At 43.4% G+C, this 19899-nt stretch overlaps 1 protein-coding gene across 1 annotated transcript in view; it reads left to right on the forward strand.

The window, feature by feature from the left end:
- The first annotated feature begins 4022 nt into the window (after positions 1-4022).
- Positions 4023-19899, forward strand: part of LOC106586818 (NGFI-A-binding protein 1) — a 52106-nt gene continuing 36229 nt past the window's right edge. The window contains exons 1-3 of the mRNA XM_014174500.3: positions 4023-4149; positions 17408-18252; positions 18496-18629. Of these exons, the coding sequence (XP_014029975.1) occupies positions 4125-4149; positions 17408-18252; positions 18496-18629 (1004 nt within the window). The 5' untranslated portion in view covers positions 4023-4124. The remainder of the gene's footprint in view (positions 4150-17407; positions 18253-18495; positions 18630-19899) is intronic.

Below are 19899 nucleotides of genomic sequence, written 5' to 3' on the forward strand. Positions count from 1 at the left end.
TGATAAAGTAGTATGTGATAAATAACACAATATGTTTCATCTAAGTATTTGTTATAGTCAAAATAATCCATACATTATGCTTTTTTTTACTCAAAAACGAGTTGTATGAGCTCATGTCAATGAGGCCTACAGGCCATACATAGCAAATAGAAGTTCAAAACCGGTAATGTTCACAAGAACATAAGTTGATAAAAAGATCTAAAACAACATTAGGTGATAATATATGTATTATTATGGATTTATAATCAGCTATAATGGGGCGGTCATTTTGGACCGGGAACACAGAATTAATTAACATGAAACGAACACAACAGGAGGGTTAAGACAACACAAGGGCTAGATCACACAAAAACTATACATACCTTGGCCTAAACATCAGCGCCACAGGTAACTTTCACAAACCTGTGAAAGAGATGAGAGACAAGGCAAGAAGGGCCTTCTATGCCAACAAAAGGAACATAAAATTTGACATACTAATTAGAATCTGGCTAGAAATACTTGAATCAGTTATAGAACCCATTGCCCTTTATCGTTGTGAGGTTTGGGGTCCGCTCACCAACCGAGAATTCACAAAATGGGACAAACACCAAATTGAGACTCTGCATGCAGAATTCTGCAAAAATATCCTCCGTGTACAACGTAAAACACCAAATAATGCATGCAGAGCAGAATTAGGCCGATACCCGCTAATTATCAAAATCCAGAAAAGAGCCGTTAAATTCTACAACCACCTAAAAGGAAGCGATTCCCAAACCTTCCATAACAAAGCTGTCACCTACAGAGAGATGAACCTGGAGAAGAGTCCCCTGAGCAAGCTGGTCCTGGAGCTCTGTTCACAAACACAACAGACCCCACAGAGCCCCAGGACAGCAACACAATTAGACCCAACCAAATCACGAGAAAACAAAAAGATAATTACTTGACACATTGGAAAGAATTAACAAAAAAACTGAGCAAACTAGAATGCCTTTTGATCCCTAAACAGAGAGAACACAGTGAATACCTGACCACTGTGACTGACCCAAACTTAAGGAAAGCTTTGACTATGTACAGACTCTTGCTCGTGAGAAAGGCTGCCGTAGGCAGACCTGGCTCTCAAGAGAGGACAGGCTATGTGCACACTGCCCACAAAATGAGGTGGAAACTGAGCTGCACTTCCTAACCTCTTGCCTAATGTATGACCATATTAGAGACACATATTTCCCTCAGATTACACAGACCCACAAAGAATTCAAAAACAAACCCAATTTTGATAAACTCCCATATCTACTGGGGGAAATACCAGTGTTCCATCAGAGCAGCAAGATTTGTGACCCATTGCCACAAGAAAAGGGCAACCAGTGAATAACAAACACCATTGTAAATACAACCCATATTTATGTTTATTTATTTTCCCTTTCGTACTTTAACTATTTGCACATCATTACAGCACTGTATATAGACATAATAAGACATTTGAAATGTCTTTATTCTTTTCGAACTTCCGTGAGTGCAATGTTTACTGTTAATTTTTATTGTTTATTTAACTTTTGTTTATTATCTACTTCACTTGCTTTGACAATGTTAACATGTTTCCCATGCCAATAAAGCCCTTATATTGAAATTGAATTGAGAGGTAGAGAGAGGAAGAGGAGGAGAAGAAGATATATGAAAGGTAGAGAGAGGACAAGGTAGAGCCCATCCCTGGTGTCTGCTAGTGAAGTTGTGTGTGTGTTTGTGTGTGTGTTCGTGTGTGTGTTCGTGTGTGTGTGGTGTGTGTGTGTGTGTGTGTGTGTGTGTGTGTGTGTGTGTGTGTGTGTGTGTGTGCGTGTGCGTGTGTTCGTGCGTGCGCGCGTGTGTGTGTGTGTGTGTGTGTGTGTGTGTGTGTGTGTGTGTGTGGACGCGTTTAACACAAGAATAGTAAAAGAACAAAAATTTGACCAAATGGGGATATTTTGTTAGTCCCCACAAGGTCAAGTGCTACTTCTAGGGGGTTTAGGGTTAAGGTTAGAATTAGGGTTAGAATTACGTTAAGGGTCAGGGTTAGGAGCTAGGGTTAGGTTTAGGGTGAGGTTTAGGGTTAGGAGCTAGGGTTAGGTTTAGGGTTAGGGTTAGGGTTAAGGTTACGTTTTTGGGTTAAGGTAAGGGTTAGAGTAGGGGCTAGGGTTAGGTTTAGGGTGAGGTTTAGGGTTAGGAGCTAGGGTTAGGTTTAGGGTTAGGGTTAAGGTTATGTTTTTGGGTTAAGGTAAGGGTTAGAGTAGGGATTAGGGTTAGGGTTAGGGTTAGGAGCTAGGGTTAGGTTTAAGGTTAGGGTTAAGGTTACGTTTTTGGGTTAAGGTAAGGGTTAGAGTAGGGGCTAGGGTTAGGGTTAGGTTTAGGGTTAGGTTTAGGGTTAGGGTTAGGAGCTAGGGTTAGGTTTAGGGTTAGGGTTAGGAGCTAGGTTTAGGGTTAAGGTTATGTTTTGGGGTTAAGGTAAGGGTTAGGGTTAGGAGCTAGGGTTAGGTTTAGAGTTAGGGTTAGGAGCTAGGGTTAGGTTTAGGGTTAGGGTTAAGGTTATGTTTTTGGGTTAAGGTAAGGGTTAGAGTAGGGGTTAGGGTTAGGGTTAGGGTTAGGAGCTAGGGTTAGGTTTAGGGTTAGGGTTAAGGTTATGTTTTTGGGTTAAGGTAAGGGTTAGGGTTAGGAGCTAGGGTTAGGTTTAGGGTTAGGAGCTAGGGTTAGGTTTAGGGTTAAGGTTAAGGTTAAGGTTATGTTTTTGGGTTAAGGTAAGGGTTAGAGTAGGGCCTAGGGTTAGGTTTAGGGTTAGGTTTAGGGTTAGGGTTAGGAGCTAGGGTTAGGTTTAGGGTTAGGGTTAGGAGCTAGGGTTAGGTTTAGGGTTAGGGTTAAGGTTATGTTTTTGGGTTAAGGTAAGGGTTAGAGTTAGGGGTTAGAGAAAATATAATTTTGAATGGGAGTGAATTGTGTGTCCCTAGAAGGTTAGCTGTACAAGACTGTGTGTGTGTGTGTGTGTTTGGAGAGGCTGCTTGCCTGCTAGCTGAATCACTCAGTGTGGGAGTGTAAATATCCTGTAGTGCTTGCTGCATGTGGGACCTCATCCTGTCCTCTCCCGCTCTGTCACTCTTTCTCCATCTCCTGTCGTTCATATCTCTTCCTCCTCTCAGTCCGCCAGCACCAGTCCCTTTCCCCTGCCCTTTCTCTCCCTCTCCCTCCACCTTTCTCCCTTTATCTCCCTCCACCTCTCCCTTTATCTCTCTCCTCCTATCTATCTGTCTCTTTCCCTCCACCTCTCCCTTTATCTCTCTCCTCCTATCTATCTGTCTCTCTCCCTCCACCTCTCTCTTTATCTCTCTCCTCCTATCTCTCTGTCTCTCTCCCTCCACCTCTCCCCCTCGTCTCCCTTCTGTTGACCTATATTACTCCTCTCAGAACCAGTCCCTCTACACTTGATCTTTTTCTCTCTCTTTCCCTCAGTCTTCTCTCTCTCTTTTTCTCTTTCTCCTCTCTACTTCCATCTCTCTCAGATATCTCTCGCTTTGTCATTGGACACTGTCTATTATCAGAATGGTTCAGAGTTCAGTGTTAGGTAAATGTCCCCTGTCTTTTATTTTTACAGCATCTTGATAGCACTTTATGTAACCAAGCACAGGAGTTGTTAGCATAATGTTGTTGTTGTTTTTACTGTTCTATTACCGTGGGACTCAAAAAAATAAGTGAAAAGAAGGTGGCAATGGAACACACTTGAATCGCTACAAGAAAAGGGTGGAGAGGTTGTCCCAAAGACAGTAAAATAGCCTACATAATGCTTGGGGAACCTCTGCTTATTTGGTTGACAGTGTTAATTGACAGTTGGGTGTAGACCTATTTTCAGTATGCTACAATTGGCTTTTCAAAAATGAACTCAAACCTCTTCCTCCCTCTGGCCGCGGTCGCAGCCTGGTGTGATAGGATGCTTGGTATTCCATACAGCGGCTCCCACGCCCCCCAGACACACACGTGGGGATCTGCGTCACGCTGTCGCGTGGGAGTGAGAGATGTAGCAAGGGAGGAGCAGCCCAACAGTAGGGGAGTTGGGTGGAACGAATAGTTAGCAGGTCTTTTATACTAAACCTCTATTTCACGGAGAAGTGAAGAACGGAACGAGAGGTTGGATGAGCGGCGCGAAGAGTTCTGCAGGTAGGCTATAGAGAGCGCACAGTGGAGGTTTTCTTTCCTTTTCTAGCAGGGCGCAAACTTGAGACGCAACCATAGACATCTTGGTTGGACTTTAATACGCTAAATAATGTTGGAGACATGAAATGGCATTACCAATATCATAAAGAAGAGACTGGGAGTGATAAGACTATTTGTTGATAGCCTACCTATTGTTGATGAAGTGCACATAAACTAATTGTTGGCACATAAACTAATTGATACGTTTTGTATTACTTTTGTATGCGGAGAGTAGAGTTGTGAACTGCTGTGCATTTGGGCAACAATGACAGTAGAAGCAGGACGGGGTTTTTAGGCTAGTCTATGAGTGGGAATCTCAAACCCATTACTCCCGGGCGCAGGGACACAGCCGGTGGGCGTCTACATTACCCCAATGTACTGTCAATACTCCAAACATTTGAGGAATATGAAGAAACCTGTTGCACTTAATATATCTGAGTACAGTTAATTAAAGTGATTTTGTTGTCATTACTAAAACCGAAAAAGTTGGGCAGGAATGGACAACTCCAGTCCTTGGGGCAGTAGTGATATCACAGTCCCCCCCACACACACAGCTGAAGAGTCTATTGATGCACCTGTGCGTCAATCTAATTAACATAAAAAATCCCCATCAAAATCCGCCAGTTTAAACTAGAGAGATCCGGGTTTTTTTTGCATGGGCTGCATCTCAATCCACCACATCCGCCTTGTCGGCCTTCAGCATCTGCAGTGGAAAGTCGCAGAGCTACAGCACATTTTGACAGACTAGGAGACATCCAGAAAATCGGTCTTATCAGGAAAACATCTGGAGTGTCTGAACCATTTGGGTTACAAACTAATATGACCCCACTATGTACTGTAAAAAGATTGATTCAGGTGGTTAGTAAACTATACTTGAAAATACAATTATTTTGACTTACATTTTTTGTTGTCATCTTTACTTGAATATAATTACTACTTTACTGTACTTCACATAGCAAAACCAACCTGAAAAAAAATGAATACAACATAAGATAAATGCATAATTGAAACAAATATTTTTGTGTAAAAACAATTACAAGGAAAATTGTGTTTAACTTACTCAATTTTCATAATATTTCCTTTCAACTGAGCTTTACTATACTTTTACACAATGTTATATGCATGTTTTAAGAACGGAAAGCACATTTCTATATTAATATCAAACTGTTTGCTATGCTAGGACGTGTAATGGATCATGATGAATGGATATCAAAACTGTCAGGTAAATTGACGTTCAATAATAAGACCACCCATTCTCACCATTAGCCAGATCATGCCGCCACTCTTGACAGAGGCAAATACCTCATGTTGGCAATACTGAAAAGCTGATGCAAATAGTTGCCTAAATGTATTTTAAGTGGATCTAGCACAATATTTATTTACAGTGTGTAAAGGGAAGAATCTCACAAACCTGGGTCTAGTCTGAAGGTAACCTAGTGTCACGTTCTGACCATAGAGAGCTCTTATTTTCTATGGTAGAGTAGGTCAGGGCGTGACTGGGGGGGTTTATCTAGTTTATTTATTTCTATGTTGTGTTCTAGTTTCTTTTTTCTATGTTGGGGTTTTTGTATGATTCCCAATTAGAGGCAGGTCATCGTTCTCTCTAATTGGGGATCATATTTACGTAGTTGTTTTTCCCACCTGTGTTTGTCGTCACAGTTTTGTTTATAGTTGTTTATAGTTTATTGTATGTCTTGCATAGTTTCACATATTAATAAAGATGTGGAACGATACTCACGCTGCGCCTTGGTCCTTCTCTACAAATGAACGTGACAGAAGATCCCACCTAAAACGGACCAAGCAGCGTGGCTAGAAAGAGTGGACATAGGAGGAGATCCTGGACGGCAAAGGGCCCTGGACGCAGATTGGGGAGTATCGCCGTCCAAGGGAGGAATAGAGGCAGCAAGAGAGGAACGGCAATGATACGAGGAATTAGCACGGCAACGACGGAAGCCCAAGAGGCGGCTCCCCCAAAACCGTGCTTACCATGGGGAGCGTGTGACCAGTCAGGCACCATGTTATGCGGTGATGTGCACCGTATCTCCAGTGCGCATTCACAGCCTGGTGCGCTCGTTGCCGGCTCCCCGCATTTGCCGGGCTAAAGTGAGCATTCAGCCAGGACGGGTTGTGCCGGCTCAGTGCTCCTGGTCTCCAGTACGCCTCTTCGGTCCAGGATATCCTGCGCCAGCGCTACGCACTGTGTCGCCAGTGCGCCTTCACAGCCCAGTGCGTCCTGTGCCAGCGCCCCGCACTTGCCGGCTAAAGTGAGCATCCAGCCAGGACGGGTTGTGCCAGCCTTACGCTCCAGACCTCCAGTGCGCCTCCATGGTCCAGTATATCCTGCACCGGTCCTACGCACCAGGTCTCCAGTGCGCCTCCACAGCCCAGTACGTCCTGTGCCTGCTCCTCGCACTCTTCCTGAAGTGCATGTTCCCAGTCAGGTACATCCTGTGCCTGCTCCTCGCACTCTCCCTGAAGTGCGCCTGCCCAGTCAGGTACATCCTGTGCCTGCTCCTCGCACTCGCCCTGAAGTGCGTGTCACCAGTCTGGCGCTACCTGTTCCAGCTCCACGCACCAGGCCTCCAGTGCGCCTTCCCAGTCTAGAGCTTCCGGCAACAGTTCCCAGTCCAGAGCTTCCGCAGTCTGTCGCCGGGGGGGGGGGGTGTATCTTATTTTCTATGGTAGAGTAGGTCAGGGCGTGACTGGGGGGTTTATCTAGTTTATTTATTTCTATGTTGTGTTCTAGTTTCGTTTTTGTATGTTAGTTTTTGTATGATTCTCAATTAGAGGCAGCTGGTCATTGTTGTCTCTAATTGGGGATCATATTTAAGTAGTTTTTCCCACCCGTGTTTGTGGGATCTTATTTTGAGTTAGTGCATGTTGCACCTCTGTCGTCACGTTTTTTTTTTGGTTTATTGTATGTCTTGCATAGTTTCACATATTAATAAAGATGTGGAACGATACTCACGCTGCGCCTTGGTCCTTCTCTAAAAACGAACGTGACACCTAGTATAGGTTTAACAAATTAATGGAAGTATGGAGGCAGCTTTTTGCCAACAAAAAAAAGGTTTTTAAATATGTGTCCAAAAAAAGTACAGATTTCCTGAGCTTTAAAAAAAAAAAATCTCCTAGATACAGGACAGACACTTCAAACCCGTTATTCCTTACGATGAGGTTTTTGACTGTCTGTTTTTCATTTCTATGGGCTATAGTAGTAATGCCCACGACCCGCATGCAATAATTTATCAAATAATTGTTTCATATTTTCAGATACCAACAGGGGTCCTAAAATTCCAATAACAAACAGCTAAACTATCCAAGGTATGAAATGTGTGCCGGTGCCCGGCTATGACAGGCGCCTATTTGAGACTCAGTGTTTAATTGAAGTTTAACACCATTTTTTTTAACCTTTGTTTAACTAGGCAAGTCAGTTAAGAAGAAATTCTTATTTACAATGACAGCCTAGCATATTTTACAGTACAAGGTTAACTGCCTTGTTCAGGGGCAGAATGACTGATTTTTACCTTGGCAGCTCAGGGATTTGATCTAGCAACCTTTTGGTTACTGGCCCAACAGCCTAACCACTAGGCTACCTGCCGCCCCAGGTAACATGAGGACAGCAAAAACACTGGATGCTTACAATGGTTTGGTGAAGGAACAAGTGCTTTGACCTCTGAAACTCAGGCGTCAACAATATCATTTAATGGAGCTTCAAAAAGTTGTTTTAACACACACTGGCAACAGAACACACAGAAACAGACCAATGTTAATTGATGCCATATTGTCTAATATGAGGAATAGCAAAGGTAGCAGTTTTACTGCAAGCGTGGAGTGGTACCCACAAGCCACTGCGGCCCCTCATGATGAGTTCTGTTTTTTTGTGGCATCAAAGTTGCCCATCCCTGGAGTAAACTTGTGGTTTTTCAAAAAGTGGCCTCCCATCAAGTAAATGCAACTTTTCCAGTAAATTGCCTATTTTAATTGGTTATGTCTGGTCTTTCTCCTATTGATTTTACTCCTTGGTCAGAGTTGAGAGTTTATTGGAGGGCTAGAGAGGTTGAACGAGAGGCTGTACATCACCGTCTACCAACATCGACTCTACATGAAACAAGTGCCTGAACAGTGTTCTACTTCAGATCCAGCTTTGAAAACAACAGCATCTGTAGTGTCCTGGGTAAGGGTGTGTCTCTGTAGTGTCCTGGGTAAGGGTGTGTCTCTGTAGTGTCCTGGGTAAGGGTGTGTCTCTGTAGTGTCCTGGGTAAGGGGGTAGACTAGGTGTGTGTGTAGGTAAGCGAGGTGTAAAGCTTGCTCTACCGTGTCTGACTTTGGATGGGGGAAAAAGGAATCCCATGCAGCACCTGTCTGTCTGGATCAGGGTGACTCTCAGACAGGGAGAGTGGGAGAGGGAGAGAATGAGAGGGAGAGAGGCAGGGGAGAGAATGAGAGCGAGGCAGGGGAGAGAATGAGAGCGAGGCAGGGGAGAGAAGGAGAGCGAGGCAGGGGGAGAGTGAGGCAGGGGGAGAGCGAGGCAGGGGAGAGAAGGAGAGTGAGGCAGGGGAGAGAAGGAGAGTGAGGCAGGGGAGAGAAGGAGAGCGAGGCAGGGGGAGAGAAGGAGAGCGAGGCAGGGGAGAGAAGGAGAGCGAGGCAGGGGAGAGAAGGAGAGCGAGGCAGGGGAGAGAAGGAGAGCGAGGCAGGGGAGAGAATGAGAGCGAGGCAGGGGAGAGAAGGAGAGCGAGGCAGGGGGAGAGTGAGGCAGGGGGAGAGCGAGGCAGGGGAGAGAAGGAGAGCGAGGGAGGCAGGGGAGAGAAGGAGAGCGAGGCAGGGGAGAGAAAGAGAGCGAGGCAGGGGAGGGAAGGAGAGCGAGGCAGGGGAGAGAATGAGAGCGAGGCAGGGGGAGAGAAGGAGAGCGAGGCAGGGGAGAGAAGGAGAGCGAGGCAGAGGAGAGAAGGAGAGCGAGGCAGGGGAGAGAAGGAGAGCGAGGCAGGGGGAGAGGGAGGTGTTATAGTAAGTGACTGAGAGAAAGAAGATAACAGAGAGATACTGACATTACCACCATGCTAGCTACGCTCATCCTCCTCTAGCCTTCTCACCCTGTCCAATTGTAAAGGATTTTTAATTGAGATGTCAACTGACTCAATGCTATATTCAGATCTCCCTACCAGGATATCTAAGCCAATATGACACCAATGTTGATGAAACTTCAAAAAATAAACTTGATTTGAGGTACCCAACACACTCCCTGCCTCTGTCATGAGCCGTCCGGCATTAGGAAAATAAGACAAGGTCTTGGCCTGACCGAGATCAATATCTAGGCATTGGATAAGAACAAGACTAAAGCTTCTATAAAGTGATCATTAAACTTGCCACCTTTCGGACTGAAAACGTTTATGGGGAAACAGTTTTGATGAAAATAATAATTTATCGCTCTCACGTGCTCATTTCTGTCCATTAAGAACCAACGATGTGCTACATTTTTTTTTTTTAGCATTTCTGATGATGCTAATGTCTATTTTAGCCGAAGCGCAGAGTTCTGACACTGGGTCGGTTGCTCCACAACAACACAGCTGCTTGCACCAGGCTGACAGTCATAAGAAGATTATGCGAACAAACCTAGGATACTGTAAATAGCTAGCTACAGTGCCTTCAGAAAGTATTCATACCCCTTGACTTATTCCACATTTTGTTGTGTTACAGCCTGCATTCTAAACTGATATACATTTTTTTTATCTCACCCATCTATACACAGTACCCAATAATGAGCCAAGTGAAAACATATTTTTGCTAATTAATTGAATATGAAATATCGAAATATCTAATAGAAAAAGTAAATTTCTTTACCACATTTTTTGCAGTATTACTTAAAGATGCAGCATACATAAATCACTCCGCCGTTTCTTGCTTCCTAAAATTATAATAGTTCGCTTAATTTGTGACAAACAAGCAAGCGTAGTGTAAAGAATCATTGTACCATCTAAACTGTGAAATATATAGTTTTCATAACCAAAAATATTTTATTTTCAGTTGTTTGGAGTAGAAAACCGAAAGTAAAAGACACAAGAATGAAATTTAAGAATGGAAAACATAGAAATAGCACACATAGAACATATATGCCACTTCTTAGACTTGCTTTCAATGAGAATTACGGTTCTATAACTCGCATTTCTATGTGAATTTGGTCAAGTCGCCCAAAAAGTGACATAATGCAACTTTAAGTGCCTTGTTGCACTGTACAGACGTCCTTCTTTTCACTCTGTCATTTAGGTTAAGTATTGTGGAGTAACTACATTTTCAGTTTTCTCATATCTCAACTATTAAACTCTGTAACTATTTTAAAATCCCCATTGGCCTCATAGTGAAATCCCTGAGCAGTTTCCTTCCTCTCCGGCAACTGAGTTAGGAAAGACGTCTGTATCTTTGTAGTGACTGGGTGTATTGATACACCATCCAGAGTGTAATTAATAACTAGGGATATTCAGCGTCTGCTTTTTATTTTTTTACCCATCTACCAATCAGTGCCCTTCTTCGCGAGGCATTGAAAAATCTCCCTGGTCTTTGTTGTTGAATCTGTGCTTGAAATTCACTACTCGATTGAGGTACCTTACAGATAATTATATGTGTGAGATTGGGTACTCATTCAAAAATCATGTTAACCACTTTTATTGAACACGGAATGAGTCCATGCATCTTATTCTGCGACTTGTTAAGCATATTTCTACTCCTGGACTTATTTAGGCTTTCCATAACAAAGGTTTGAATACTTATTGACTCAATACATTTCAGCTTTTAATGCTTTATTAATAAAAAAAAATGTTCTACAAACAAAATTCCACTTTGAAATTATGACAGAAAATATCAATGTGATCAATTTTAAGGAGTGTGAATACTTTCTGAAGGTACTGTTGGAAAGTATTCAGACCCCTTTACATTTCCACATTTTGTTAAGTTGCAGCCTTATTGTAAAATGGACTAAATGAAAAAAAATACACATAAATTGACAGAGCAACCCCAAATTGACAGAGCAAAAACAGGTTTTTAGATTTTTTTGCAAATGTATTAAAAATAAAAAATGGAAATGCCTGATTTACGTAAGCATTCAGACCCTTTGCTCAGGTGCATCCTGTTTCCATTGATCATCCTTGAGATGTTTCTACAAGTTCATTGGAGTCCATCTGTGGTAAATTCAATTGATTGGACATGATTTGGAAAGGCACATACCTGTCTATATAAGGTCCCACAGTTGACAGTGCATGTCAGAGCAAAAAGGAGTTGTCCGTAGAGCTCTGAGACGGGATGTGTCGAGGAACAGATCTGGGGAAGGGTACCAAAAAATGTCTGCAGCATTGAAGGTCCCCAAGAACACAGTATCCTCCATCATTCTTAAATGGATGAAGTTTTGAACCACCAAGACTCTTCCTAGAGCTGGCTGCCTGGCCAAACTGAGCAATCGGGCCTTGGTCAGGGAGGTGACAAAGAACCCGATGGTCACTCTGACAAAGCTCTAGAGTTCCTCTGTTAAGATGGGAGAACCTTCCAGAAGGCCAACCATCTATGCAGCACTCCACCAATCAGGCCTTTATGGTAGAGTGACCAGACGGAAGCCACTCCTCAGTAAAAGGCACATGACAGCCTGCTTGGAGTTTGCCAAAAGGCACCTGAAGACTCTCAGACCATGAGAAACAAGATTGAACTATTTGGCCTGAATGACATGCGTCACGTCTGGAGGAAACCTGGCACCATCCCTACGGTGAAGCATGGTGGTGGCAGCATCATGCTGTGAGGGTGTTTTTCAGTGGCAGGGACTGGGAGACAAGTCAGGATTGAGGCAAAGATGAACAGAGCAAAGAACAGAGAGATCCTTGATGAAAACCTGCTCCAGAGCGATCAGGATCTCATACTGGGGCGAAGGTTAACCTTCCAACAGGACAGCAACCCTAAGCACACAGCCAAGACAACGCAGGAGTGTCTTTGGGACAATTCTCTGAATGTCCTTGAGTGGCCCAGCCAGAGCCCGCACTTGAACCCGATCAGACATCTCTGGATAGACCTGAAAATAGCTGTGCAGCAATGCTCCCCATCTAACCTGACAGAGCTTGAGGGGATCTGCAGAGAAAAATGGAAGAAACTCCCCAAATACAGGTATGCCAAGCCTGTAGCGTCTTACCCAAGAAGACTCGAGGCTGTAATCGCTGCCAAAGGTGCTTCAACAAAGTACTGAATACTTATGTAAATGTAATATAATTAATTTTAAATACAGTGTCGTGTCTTTGGCATCATTAAACTGAAGACATGTTTATCAAATAACTCTCTGTAATTATTATTACGCGATTAACTGATTAATCGTGTAACTGTAATTAACTAGGAGGTCGGGGCACCAAGGAAAATATTCAGATTACAAAGTTTTAATTTTCCTAATATAACTTTCAGATATTATAATATCTAATCGATTAGTCTTCTGATTTAATGATGTATTTTTACCTCGCGTCAGTCTCATTCCAAACGTCGTAAGTTGTTGTTATCTGTATGAACCCAGTCTTCACTAAGTCATCCATACATCAATTGTCTTAAAATCATTTATTTACTAAACTAAGTAATTCACAGAAAGCATACAATACAGTAGGTATCGTTCCAAAGAAATGGTAGAGGAATGTGCCCTAGTGGGCTAAACCGGCATGGCGGCTTGTTAAACAAAAGAGTAGTGGGGGTCAGCTGAGAAGACACTACATAGTTGATAAATATTAACAATTGATATGCTAATCCTTTGCACATGAACGCTCACTCATTCGGGAACAATTGCAATCAATATATATATTTACGCTCAGTGTGTCGTTGGGGTCTTTGTTGGAGAGTTTGGTTCTGTTGGAGAGTTTCGTACTCGTGTTCTCTCTCTCTCGATTAGAATGGATATTTCAAAGTGACATTCATTAATGTCGTTAAAGAATGGATGTTTCGTCAGTCTTCGCGTTCAATGATACCGAATTCCTAGCTGCAGACTAGTAATTAATATCAAAGACTTGTTCTTATTCTGTATCGATAGTCTAAAAAGTTAACCACGTGGTATGGTTAAAGTTCAGTAGACGGATGCATGGTCAAACCTATTGGCCTACCCGTAATGGAGTGGAGGCCTGGTCTAAGGAAAGAAACCCTGGGGGGTTTATATACTGAACATAGAAAAGACTGTCACACGACGCCTTGTCCTGTCTGTGTCCCTGGGGCCGTGCCGATGACTTAGTTAAGACTCCAAAGGGAATTGGAGTTTCCTTCATTAACAGTCCAAAACCACATTTACACAATTTCACAAACAGTTCCATCCTTATTCATTCATTTTATACAACCATTTAGATGTAAGTCTCATAGCTGAGGCTATTATATAAACATTATTATGGTAATGTGGCCGTATTGTCTCTCATGAGTTTCACAAAATTGTACCAAACGGACCAGTTCATAGCTGGATTATTCACCGATCTTTTATACCTTCTCCAGAACATAAATGTCGTTCGGTTCTCCAATTCTGTGAGGTGGAAGAATCCTTTGTTCTCTATACGAAACCCACTCTGTCTCAAAACTGTGGCCATGAGGCAGGACATTCTCCTTCGGAAAATATGACCACACTCACTTAGCCTGGTGTCAGAAGTATAGAGGTCGGGGGATGGTGCATAGAAAAGGCCTGGTGCAGAGGGAGGGGGGTCAACTGTGCTCGCTGTACCCAAAGAGGCAACTTCATGACAACAGTAGCAGTCAAAAGTTTGAACACGTACTCATTCCAGGGTTTTTCTTTATTTTTACTATTTTCTACATTTTAGAATAATAGTGAAGACAACAATTTATGAAATAACACACATGGAATCATGTAGTAATCAAAAAAGTGTCAAACAAATCAAAATATATTTGAGATTCTTCAAAGTAGCCACCCTTTGCCTTGATAAGAGCTTCGCACACTCTTGGCATTCTCTCAACCAGCTTCACGAGGTGCATTTCAATTAACAGGTGTGCGTTGTTAAAAGTTAATTTGGGGAATTTCTTTCCTTCTTCATGCGTTTGAGTCAATCAGTTGGGTTGTGACAAGATAGAGGTGGTATACAGAAGATAGCCCTATTTGGTAAAAGACCAAGTCCATATTATGGCAAGAATTGCTCAAATAAGCAAAGAGAAACAACAGTCCATCATTATTTTAGGTAAGTCAATCCGGGACATTTCAAGAACTTTCAAAGTTTCTTCAAGTGCAGTCGCAAAAACCATCAAGCGCTGATGAAACTGGCTCTCATGAGGACTGCCACAGGAAAGGAAAACCCAGAGTTACCTCTGCTGCAGACGATAAGTTCATTAGAGTTACCAGCCTCAGAAAATGCAGCCCAAATATATGCTTCACAGAGCTCAAGTGACAGACACATCTCAACATGAACTGCCAGAGGAGACTACGTGAATCAGGCCTTTGTGGTTGAATTGCTGCAAAGAAACCACTACTAAAGGACACCAATGAGAAGAAGAGACTTGCTTGGGCCAAGAAACACGAGCAATGGACATTAGACCGGTGGAATCTGTCCTTTGATCTGATGAGTCCAAATTTGAGATTTTTGGTTCCAATCACCATGTCTTTGGGAGACGCAGAGTAGGTGAACGGATGATCTCCGCATGTGTGGTTCCCACCATGAAGCATGGAGGAGGAAGTGTGATTGTGTGGGGGTGCTTTGCTGGTGACACTGTCTGTGATTTATTTAGAATTCAAAGCACACTTATCCAGCATGGCTACTACTGTATTCTGCAGCAATACACCATACCATCTGGTTTGCGTTTAGTCCCACTATCATTTGTTTTTCAACAGGACAATGACCCAACACATCTCCAGGCTGTTTGACCAAGAAGTAGAGTGATGGAGTGCTGTATCAGATGACCTGGCCTCCAAAATCACCCGACCTTAACCCAATTGAGATGGTTTAGGATGTGTTGGACCGCAGAGTGAAGGAAAAGCAGCCAATAAGTGCTCAGCATATGTGGGAACTCCTTCAAAACCGTTGGAAAAGCATTCCAGGTGAAGCTGGCTGAGAGAATGCCAATAGTGTGCAAAGCTGTCATCAAGGTGGCTACTTTCAAGAATCTCAAATATAAAATATACATTTTGATTTGTTTAACACTTTTTTGGTTACTGCATGATTCCATATGTGTTATTTCATAGTTTCAATGTCTTCACTATTATTCTACAATGTATGAGTATGTTTGTCCAAACTCTTCGCTGGTACTGTGTATAAAGTAGCAAACATTAAAAAATTTAAAAATGTGGCAAAGAAATTAACTTTTTGTCCAGAATACAAAGTGTTATGTTTGGGGCAAATCCAACACAACACATCACTGAGTACCACTCTCCATATTTTCAAGCATGGTGGTGGCTGCATTATGTTATGGGTATGCTTGTCATTGGCAAGGACTAGGGTTTTTGGGGGGGATAAATCTAAATAGAATAGCGCTAAGCACAGGCAAAATCCTAGAGGAAAACCTGGTTCTGTCTGATTTACAACAGACACTGGGAGACAAATTCCCCTTTCAGCAGGACAATAACCTTAAACACAAGGCCAAAAATACACTGGAGTTGCTTTCCAAGACAACATTGAATGTTCATGAATGACCTAGTTACAATTTTGACTTAAATCAGCTTGAAAATCAATGGCTAGACTTGAAAATGGCTGTCTAGCAATGATCAACAACCAACTAGATGGAGCTTGAAGAATAAAAAAAAAGTATAAAGTGCAAATATTGTACAATCCAGGTGTGCAAAGCTCTTAGAGACTTACCCAGAAAGACTCACAGCTGTAATCACTGCTAACGGGGATTTTAAAATGTATTGACTCAGGGGTGTGAATACTCATGTAAATTTGATATTTCTCTATTTCATTTCCAATACTTTTGCAAAACCTTCTAAAAGCACATTTTCACTTTGTGATTATGGGGTATTGTGTGTAGATTGGTGAGAAAAAAAAACATTTTTTATCAATTTTGATTTCAGACTAACACAGCAAAATGTGGAATAAGTCAAGGGGTATGAATACTGGGATTGAGTTGATTTATAATTGAACATTGGGATTGGCTGAAGTTTGTGTGAAATTATCAGTACAAAACCCACTCTTGTGCGCAGATGCAGTGCAATCTAATGTAAATGGGCCACTGTAATAGACAGCAACCTGCCTTGTTGCTTCATTTCACTCCCTACTCCCTGTCACTCTTCTCACTGGCTATGTTGGGTACCTAGCTATAAGCTGTACTGGGGACAGGGAGTGGGGGAAGAACGCACACATACCACACATACACACACACACACACAATGGTTGACTCCATGCTGAGAGAGAGACTACTACAATCTGAAGTCAAATGTCCCCAACCAAGGAGGGCCTACAGTAGCACCTAGATCTTCTGCATAGATTCTGTCACACCTGGGCCCTGACAGTAAATTTAAGTAAGACAAAAATAATGGGGTTCCAAAAAAGGTCCAGTTGCCAGGACCACAAATACAAATTCCAAGTAGACATCGTTGCCCTAGAGCACGCAAAAAAAACAAATCATACCTCGGCCTTAACATCAGTGCCACAGGTTACTTCCACAAAGCTATGAGAGGTAGTGAGAGAGAGAGAGAGAGAAAGAGAGGGAGAGAGACCAGAAAGAGAGAGAGGAAAATGTTTTAAAGACCATAAACCTTCCAATAGTGAACAGGATAACATTATCTTGATCTATAATACCTAAAGGATCTAAAGAGAGAGTGAGCAACTACGCGTGCTGCAGAGTATGTATGGTGTGTAACTCTCCCTGGTCTCCAGGAGTGTGGCATGCTGGGATGGGTTCAGATCTGCCTCTCTGTGACTGCATGCTCCACTGCTTCACGTTCTGTATTCCTCTAATCTACAGTACATTACAAGTATATATCTGGAATATTTGTGCTGTGTTTTTATATTCATAGATTATTTATGATTTATTTATTGTTCAGGTCTTTCACGGCTGAACTTTACTTTGTATTTCTGGAGTTTGAATTTGAACAATTTATTTGTATATATGCATTTGGCTGGTTTTAGTATTTCATAGTGGTTTTCACAGTGTTAAGACTATCCCTTCTCAGACTTGACATACCATGTTATGTCATAATCTTTATGACTTATGACGGTTAAAGTATATGGCATTACTGTGTGTGTTCTGTCAGGTATGTTGGCAGCATTGAAACTAAGTTGTCAGTGTGTTCTGTCAGGGATGGCGGCAGTGTTACCCAGGACCCTTGGGGAGCTCCAGCTCTACAGGATCCTCCAGAGGGCCAACCTGCTGTCTTACTACGGGGCCTTCATCCAGCAGGGCGGCGACGACGTGCAGCAGCTGTGTGAGGCGGCAGAGGAGGAGTTTCTAGAGATCATGGCCCTGGTGGGCATGGCCAGCAAGCCCCTCCATGTTAGGAGGCTCCAGAAGGGCCTTCGAGACTGGGTCACCAACCCGGCCCTGTTCAACCAGCCCCTGGCCTCTCTCCCTGTCTGCAGCATCCCCGTCTACAAGCTGGAAGCTAACGGTAATTCTAACGCTAGCGCCCACGTCACGGTGCGCACGCTGCTGGCGGCGGAATGTGTGGGGGAGCCCATGAGGGGTGCGGCGGCGTCAGGGGTGGGGGGCGAGGGACGAGGATGTTCGGCCTCTGGGTCTCCAGTGCAGAGTGGCAGCGAACCTCGTTTCTGGGGCTCCTTGTCCTCTCACGGCGGCGGGGGAGGGGGAGCGGAGAGCGAGCAAAGCCTGTCCCCTGCAGAGTTGACCCTGGGTCTGGGTTCTCCCTCGCCCTCGTCCCCCCGCGGCGAGGAGGTACTAGATGCCGCAGCGTTGAAGTCGCTGGCAGAGTGCGTGGAGCGGCTGGCCCAGGCACTGCCCCGGAGCGATCCGTCCAAGGTGAAGGAGGGGCTGCGGGGCAACAAGAAGCTGTCCAAGGTGATATGCCACATCCTGGACATGGAGGAGGAGGACCCGAGGAGAGCAGAAGAGATACGCAAGTACAGCGCCATCTATGGACGCTTTGACTCCAAGAGGAAGGACGGCAAGCACTTCACGCTTCACGAGGTAGATGGGGGTGTGTGTGCATGTGTCTGTTTGTATGTGTGTGGCATCAGTGTGCAAAAAAGTATAACATTTTCAGATATTTGGGAACTTGATTGTTGTCATTCAACTTTCAAGAAAATGAGAACCTCCTTCATAACTCGTTATAACAATAACCCTCCAACTGCTCTCCTCCCCCTCTCTTCTCCTCCCCTCCTCTCCTCTCCTCCTGCCCCTCCTCTCCTCCTCCCCCTTCTCTGTGGCTAGCTGACAGTGAATGAGGCAGCAGCTCAGTTGTGTATGAAGGAGGTGTCCCTGCTGACCAGGAGAGATGAGTTGTTTGGTCTGGCTAGACAGGTCTCTCGGGAGGTCACCTACAAGTACACCTACAGGACTAGCAAGTGAGAACACACACACACACACACACACACACACACTGAAAGCAGTGTGATTTCGTAAGCAGTCCAAGCATCAGGAGGATGAACGGAAATACTTTCATGTGTATAAAGGGTGTAATCTTCCTAATGGGTCAGTCATAAATAGAAAACATATATATATATATATATATATATATATATACAGTTGAAGTCGGAAGTTTACATACACTTAGGTTGGAGTCATTAAAACTCGTTTTTAACCACTCCACAAGTTTCTTGTTAACGAACCTTAGTTTTGGCAAATCGTTTAGGACATCTACTTTGTGCATGACACAAGTACATTTTCCAACTATTTTTTAAACACTGGTTAATTCACTTATAACTCACTATATCACAATTCCAGTGGGTCAGAAGTTTACATACATTATGTTGACTGTTAAACAGCTTGGAAAATTACAGAAAAAGATGTGATGGCTTTAGAAGCTTCTGATAGGCTAATTGACATAATTTGAGTCAATTGGAGGTGTACCTGTGGATGTGTTTCAAGGCCTACCTTCAAACTCAGTGTCTCTTTGCTTGACATCTTGGGAAAATCAAACGAAATCAGCCAAGACCTCAGATGAAAAATTGTAGACCTCGACAAGTCTGGTTCATCCTTGGGAGCAATTTCCAAATGCCTGAAGGTACCACGTTCATTTGTACAAACAACAGTACACAAGTATAAACACCAGGGGACCACGCAGCCGTCATTCCGCTCAGGAAGGAGACGCGTTCTGTCTCCTAGAGATGAACATACTTTGGTGCGAAAAGTGCAAATCAATCACAGAACAACAGCAAAGGACCTTGTGAAGATGCTGGAGGAAACAGGTACAAAAGTATCTATATCCACAGTAAAACGAGTCCTATATCGACATAACCTGAAAGGCCGCTCAGCAAGGAAGAAGCCACTGCTCCAAAACCGCCATAAACAAGCCAGACTACGGTTTGCAACTGCACATGGGGACAAAGTTTGTACTTTTTGGAGAAATGTCCTCTTGTCTGATGAAACAAAAATAGAGCTTTTTGGCCATAATGACCATCGTTATGTTTGGAGGAAAAAAGGGGGAGGCTTGCAAGCCGAAGAACACCATCCCAACCGTGAAGCACGGGGGTGGCAGCATCATGTTGTGGGGGTGCTTTTCTGCAGGAAGGACTGGTGCACTTCACAAAATAGATGGCATCATGAGGAAGGAAAAGTATGTGGATATATTTCAACATAAGCAACATCTCAAGACATCAGTGAGGAAGTTTAAGC

The sequence above is a fragment of the Salmo salar genome, chromosome 25, assembly GCF_965601325.2.
Source record: "Salmo salar chromosome 25, fSalSal1, whole genome shotgun sequence".
NCBI lineage: Eukaryota > Metazoa > Chordata > Actinopteri > Salmoniformes > Salmonidae > Salmo > Salmo salar.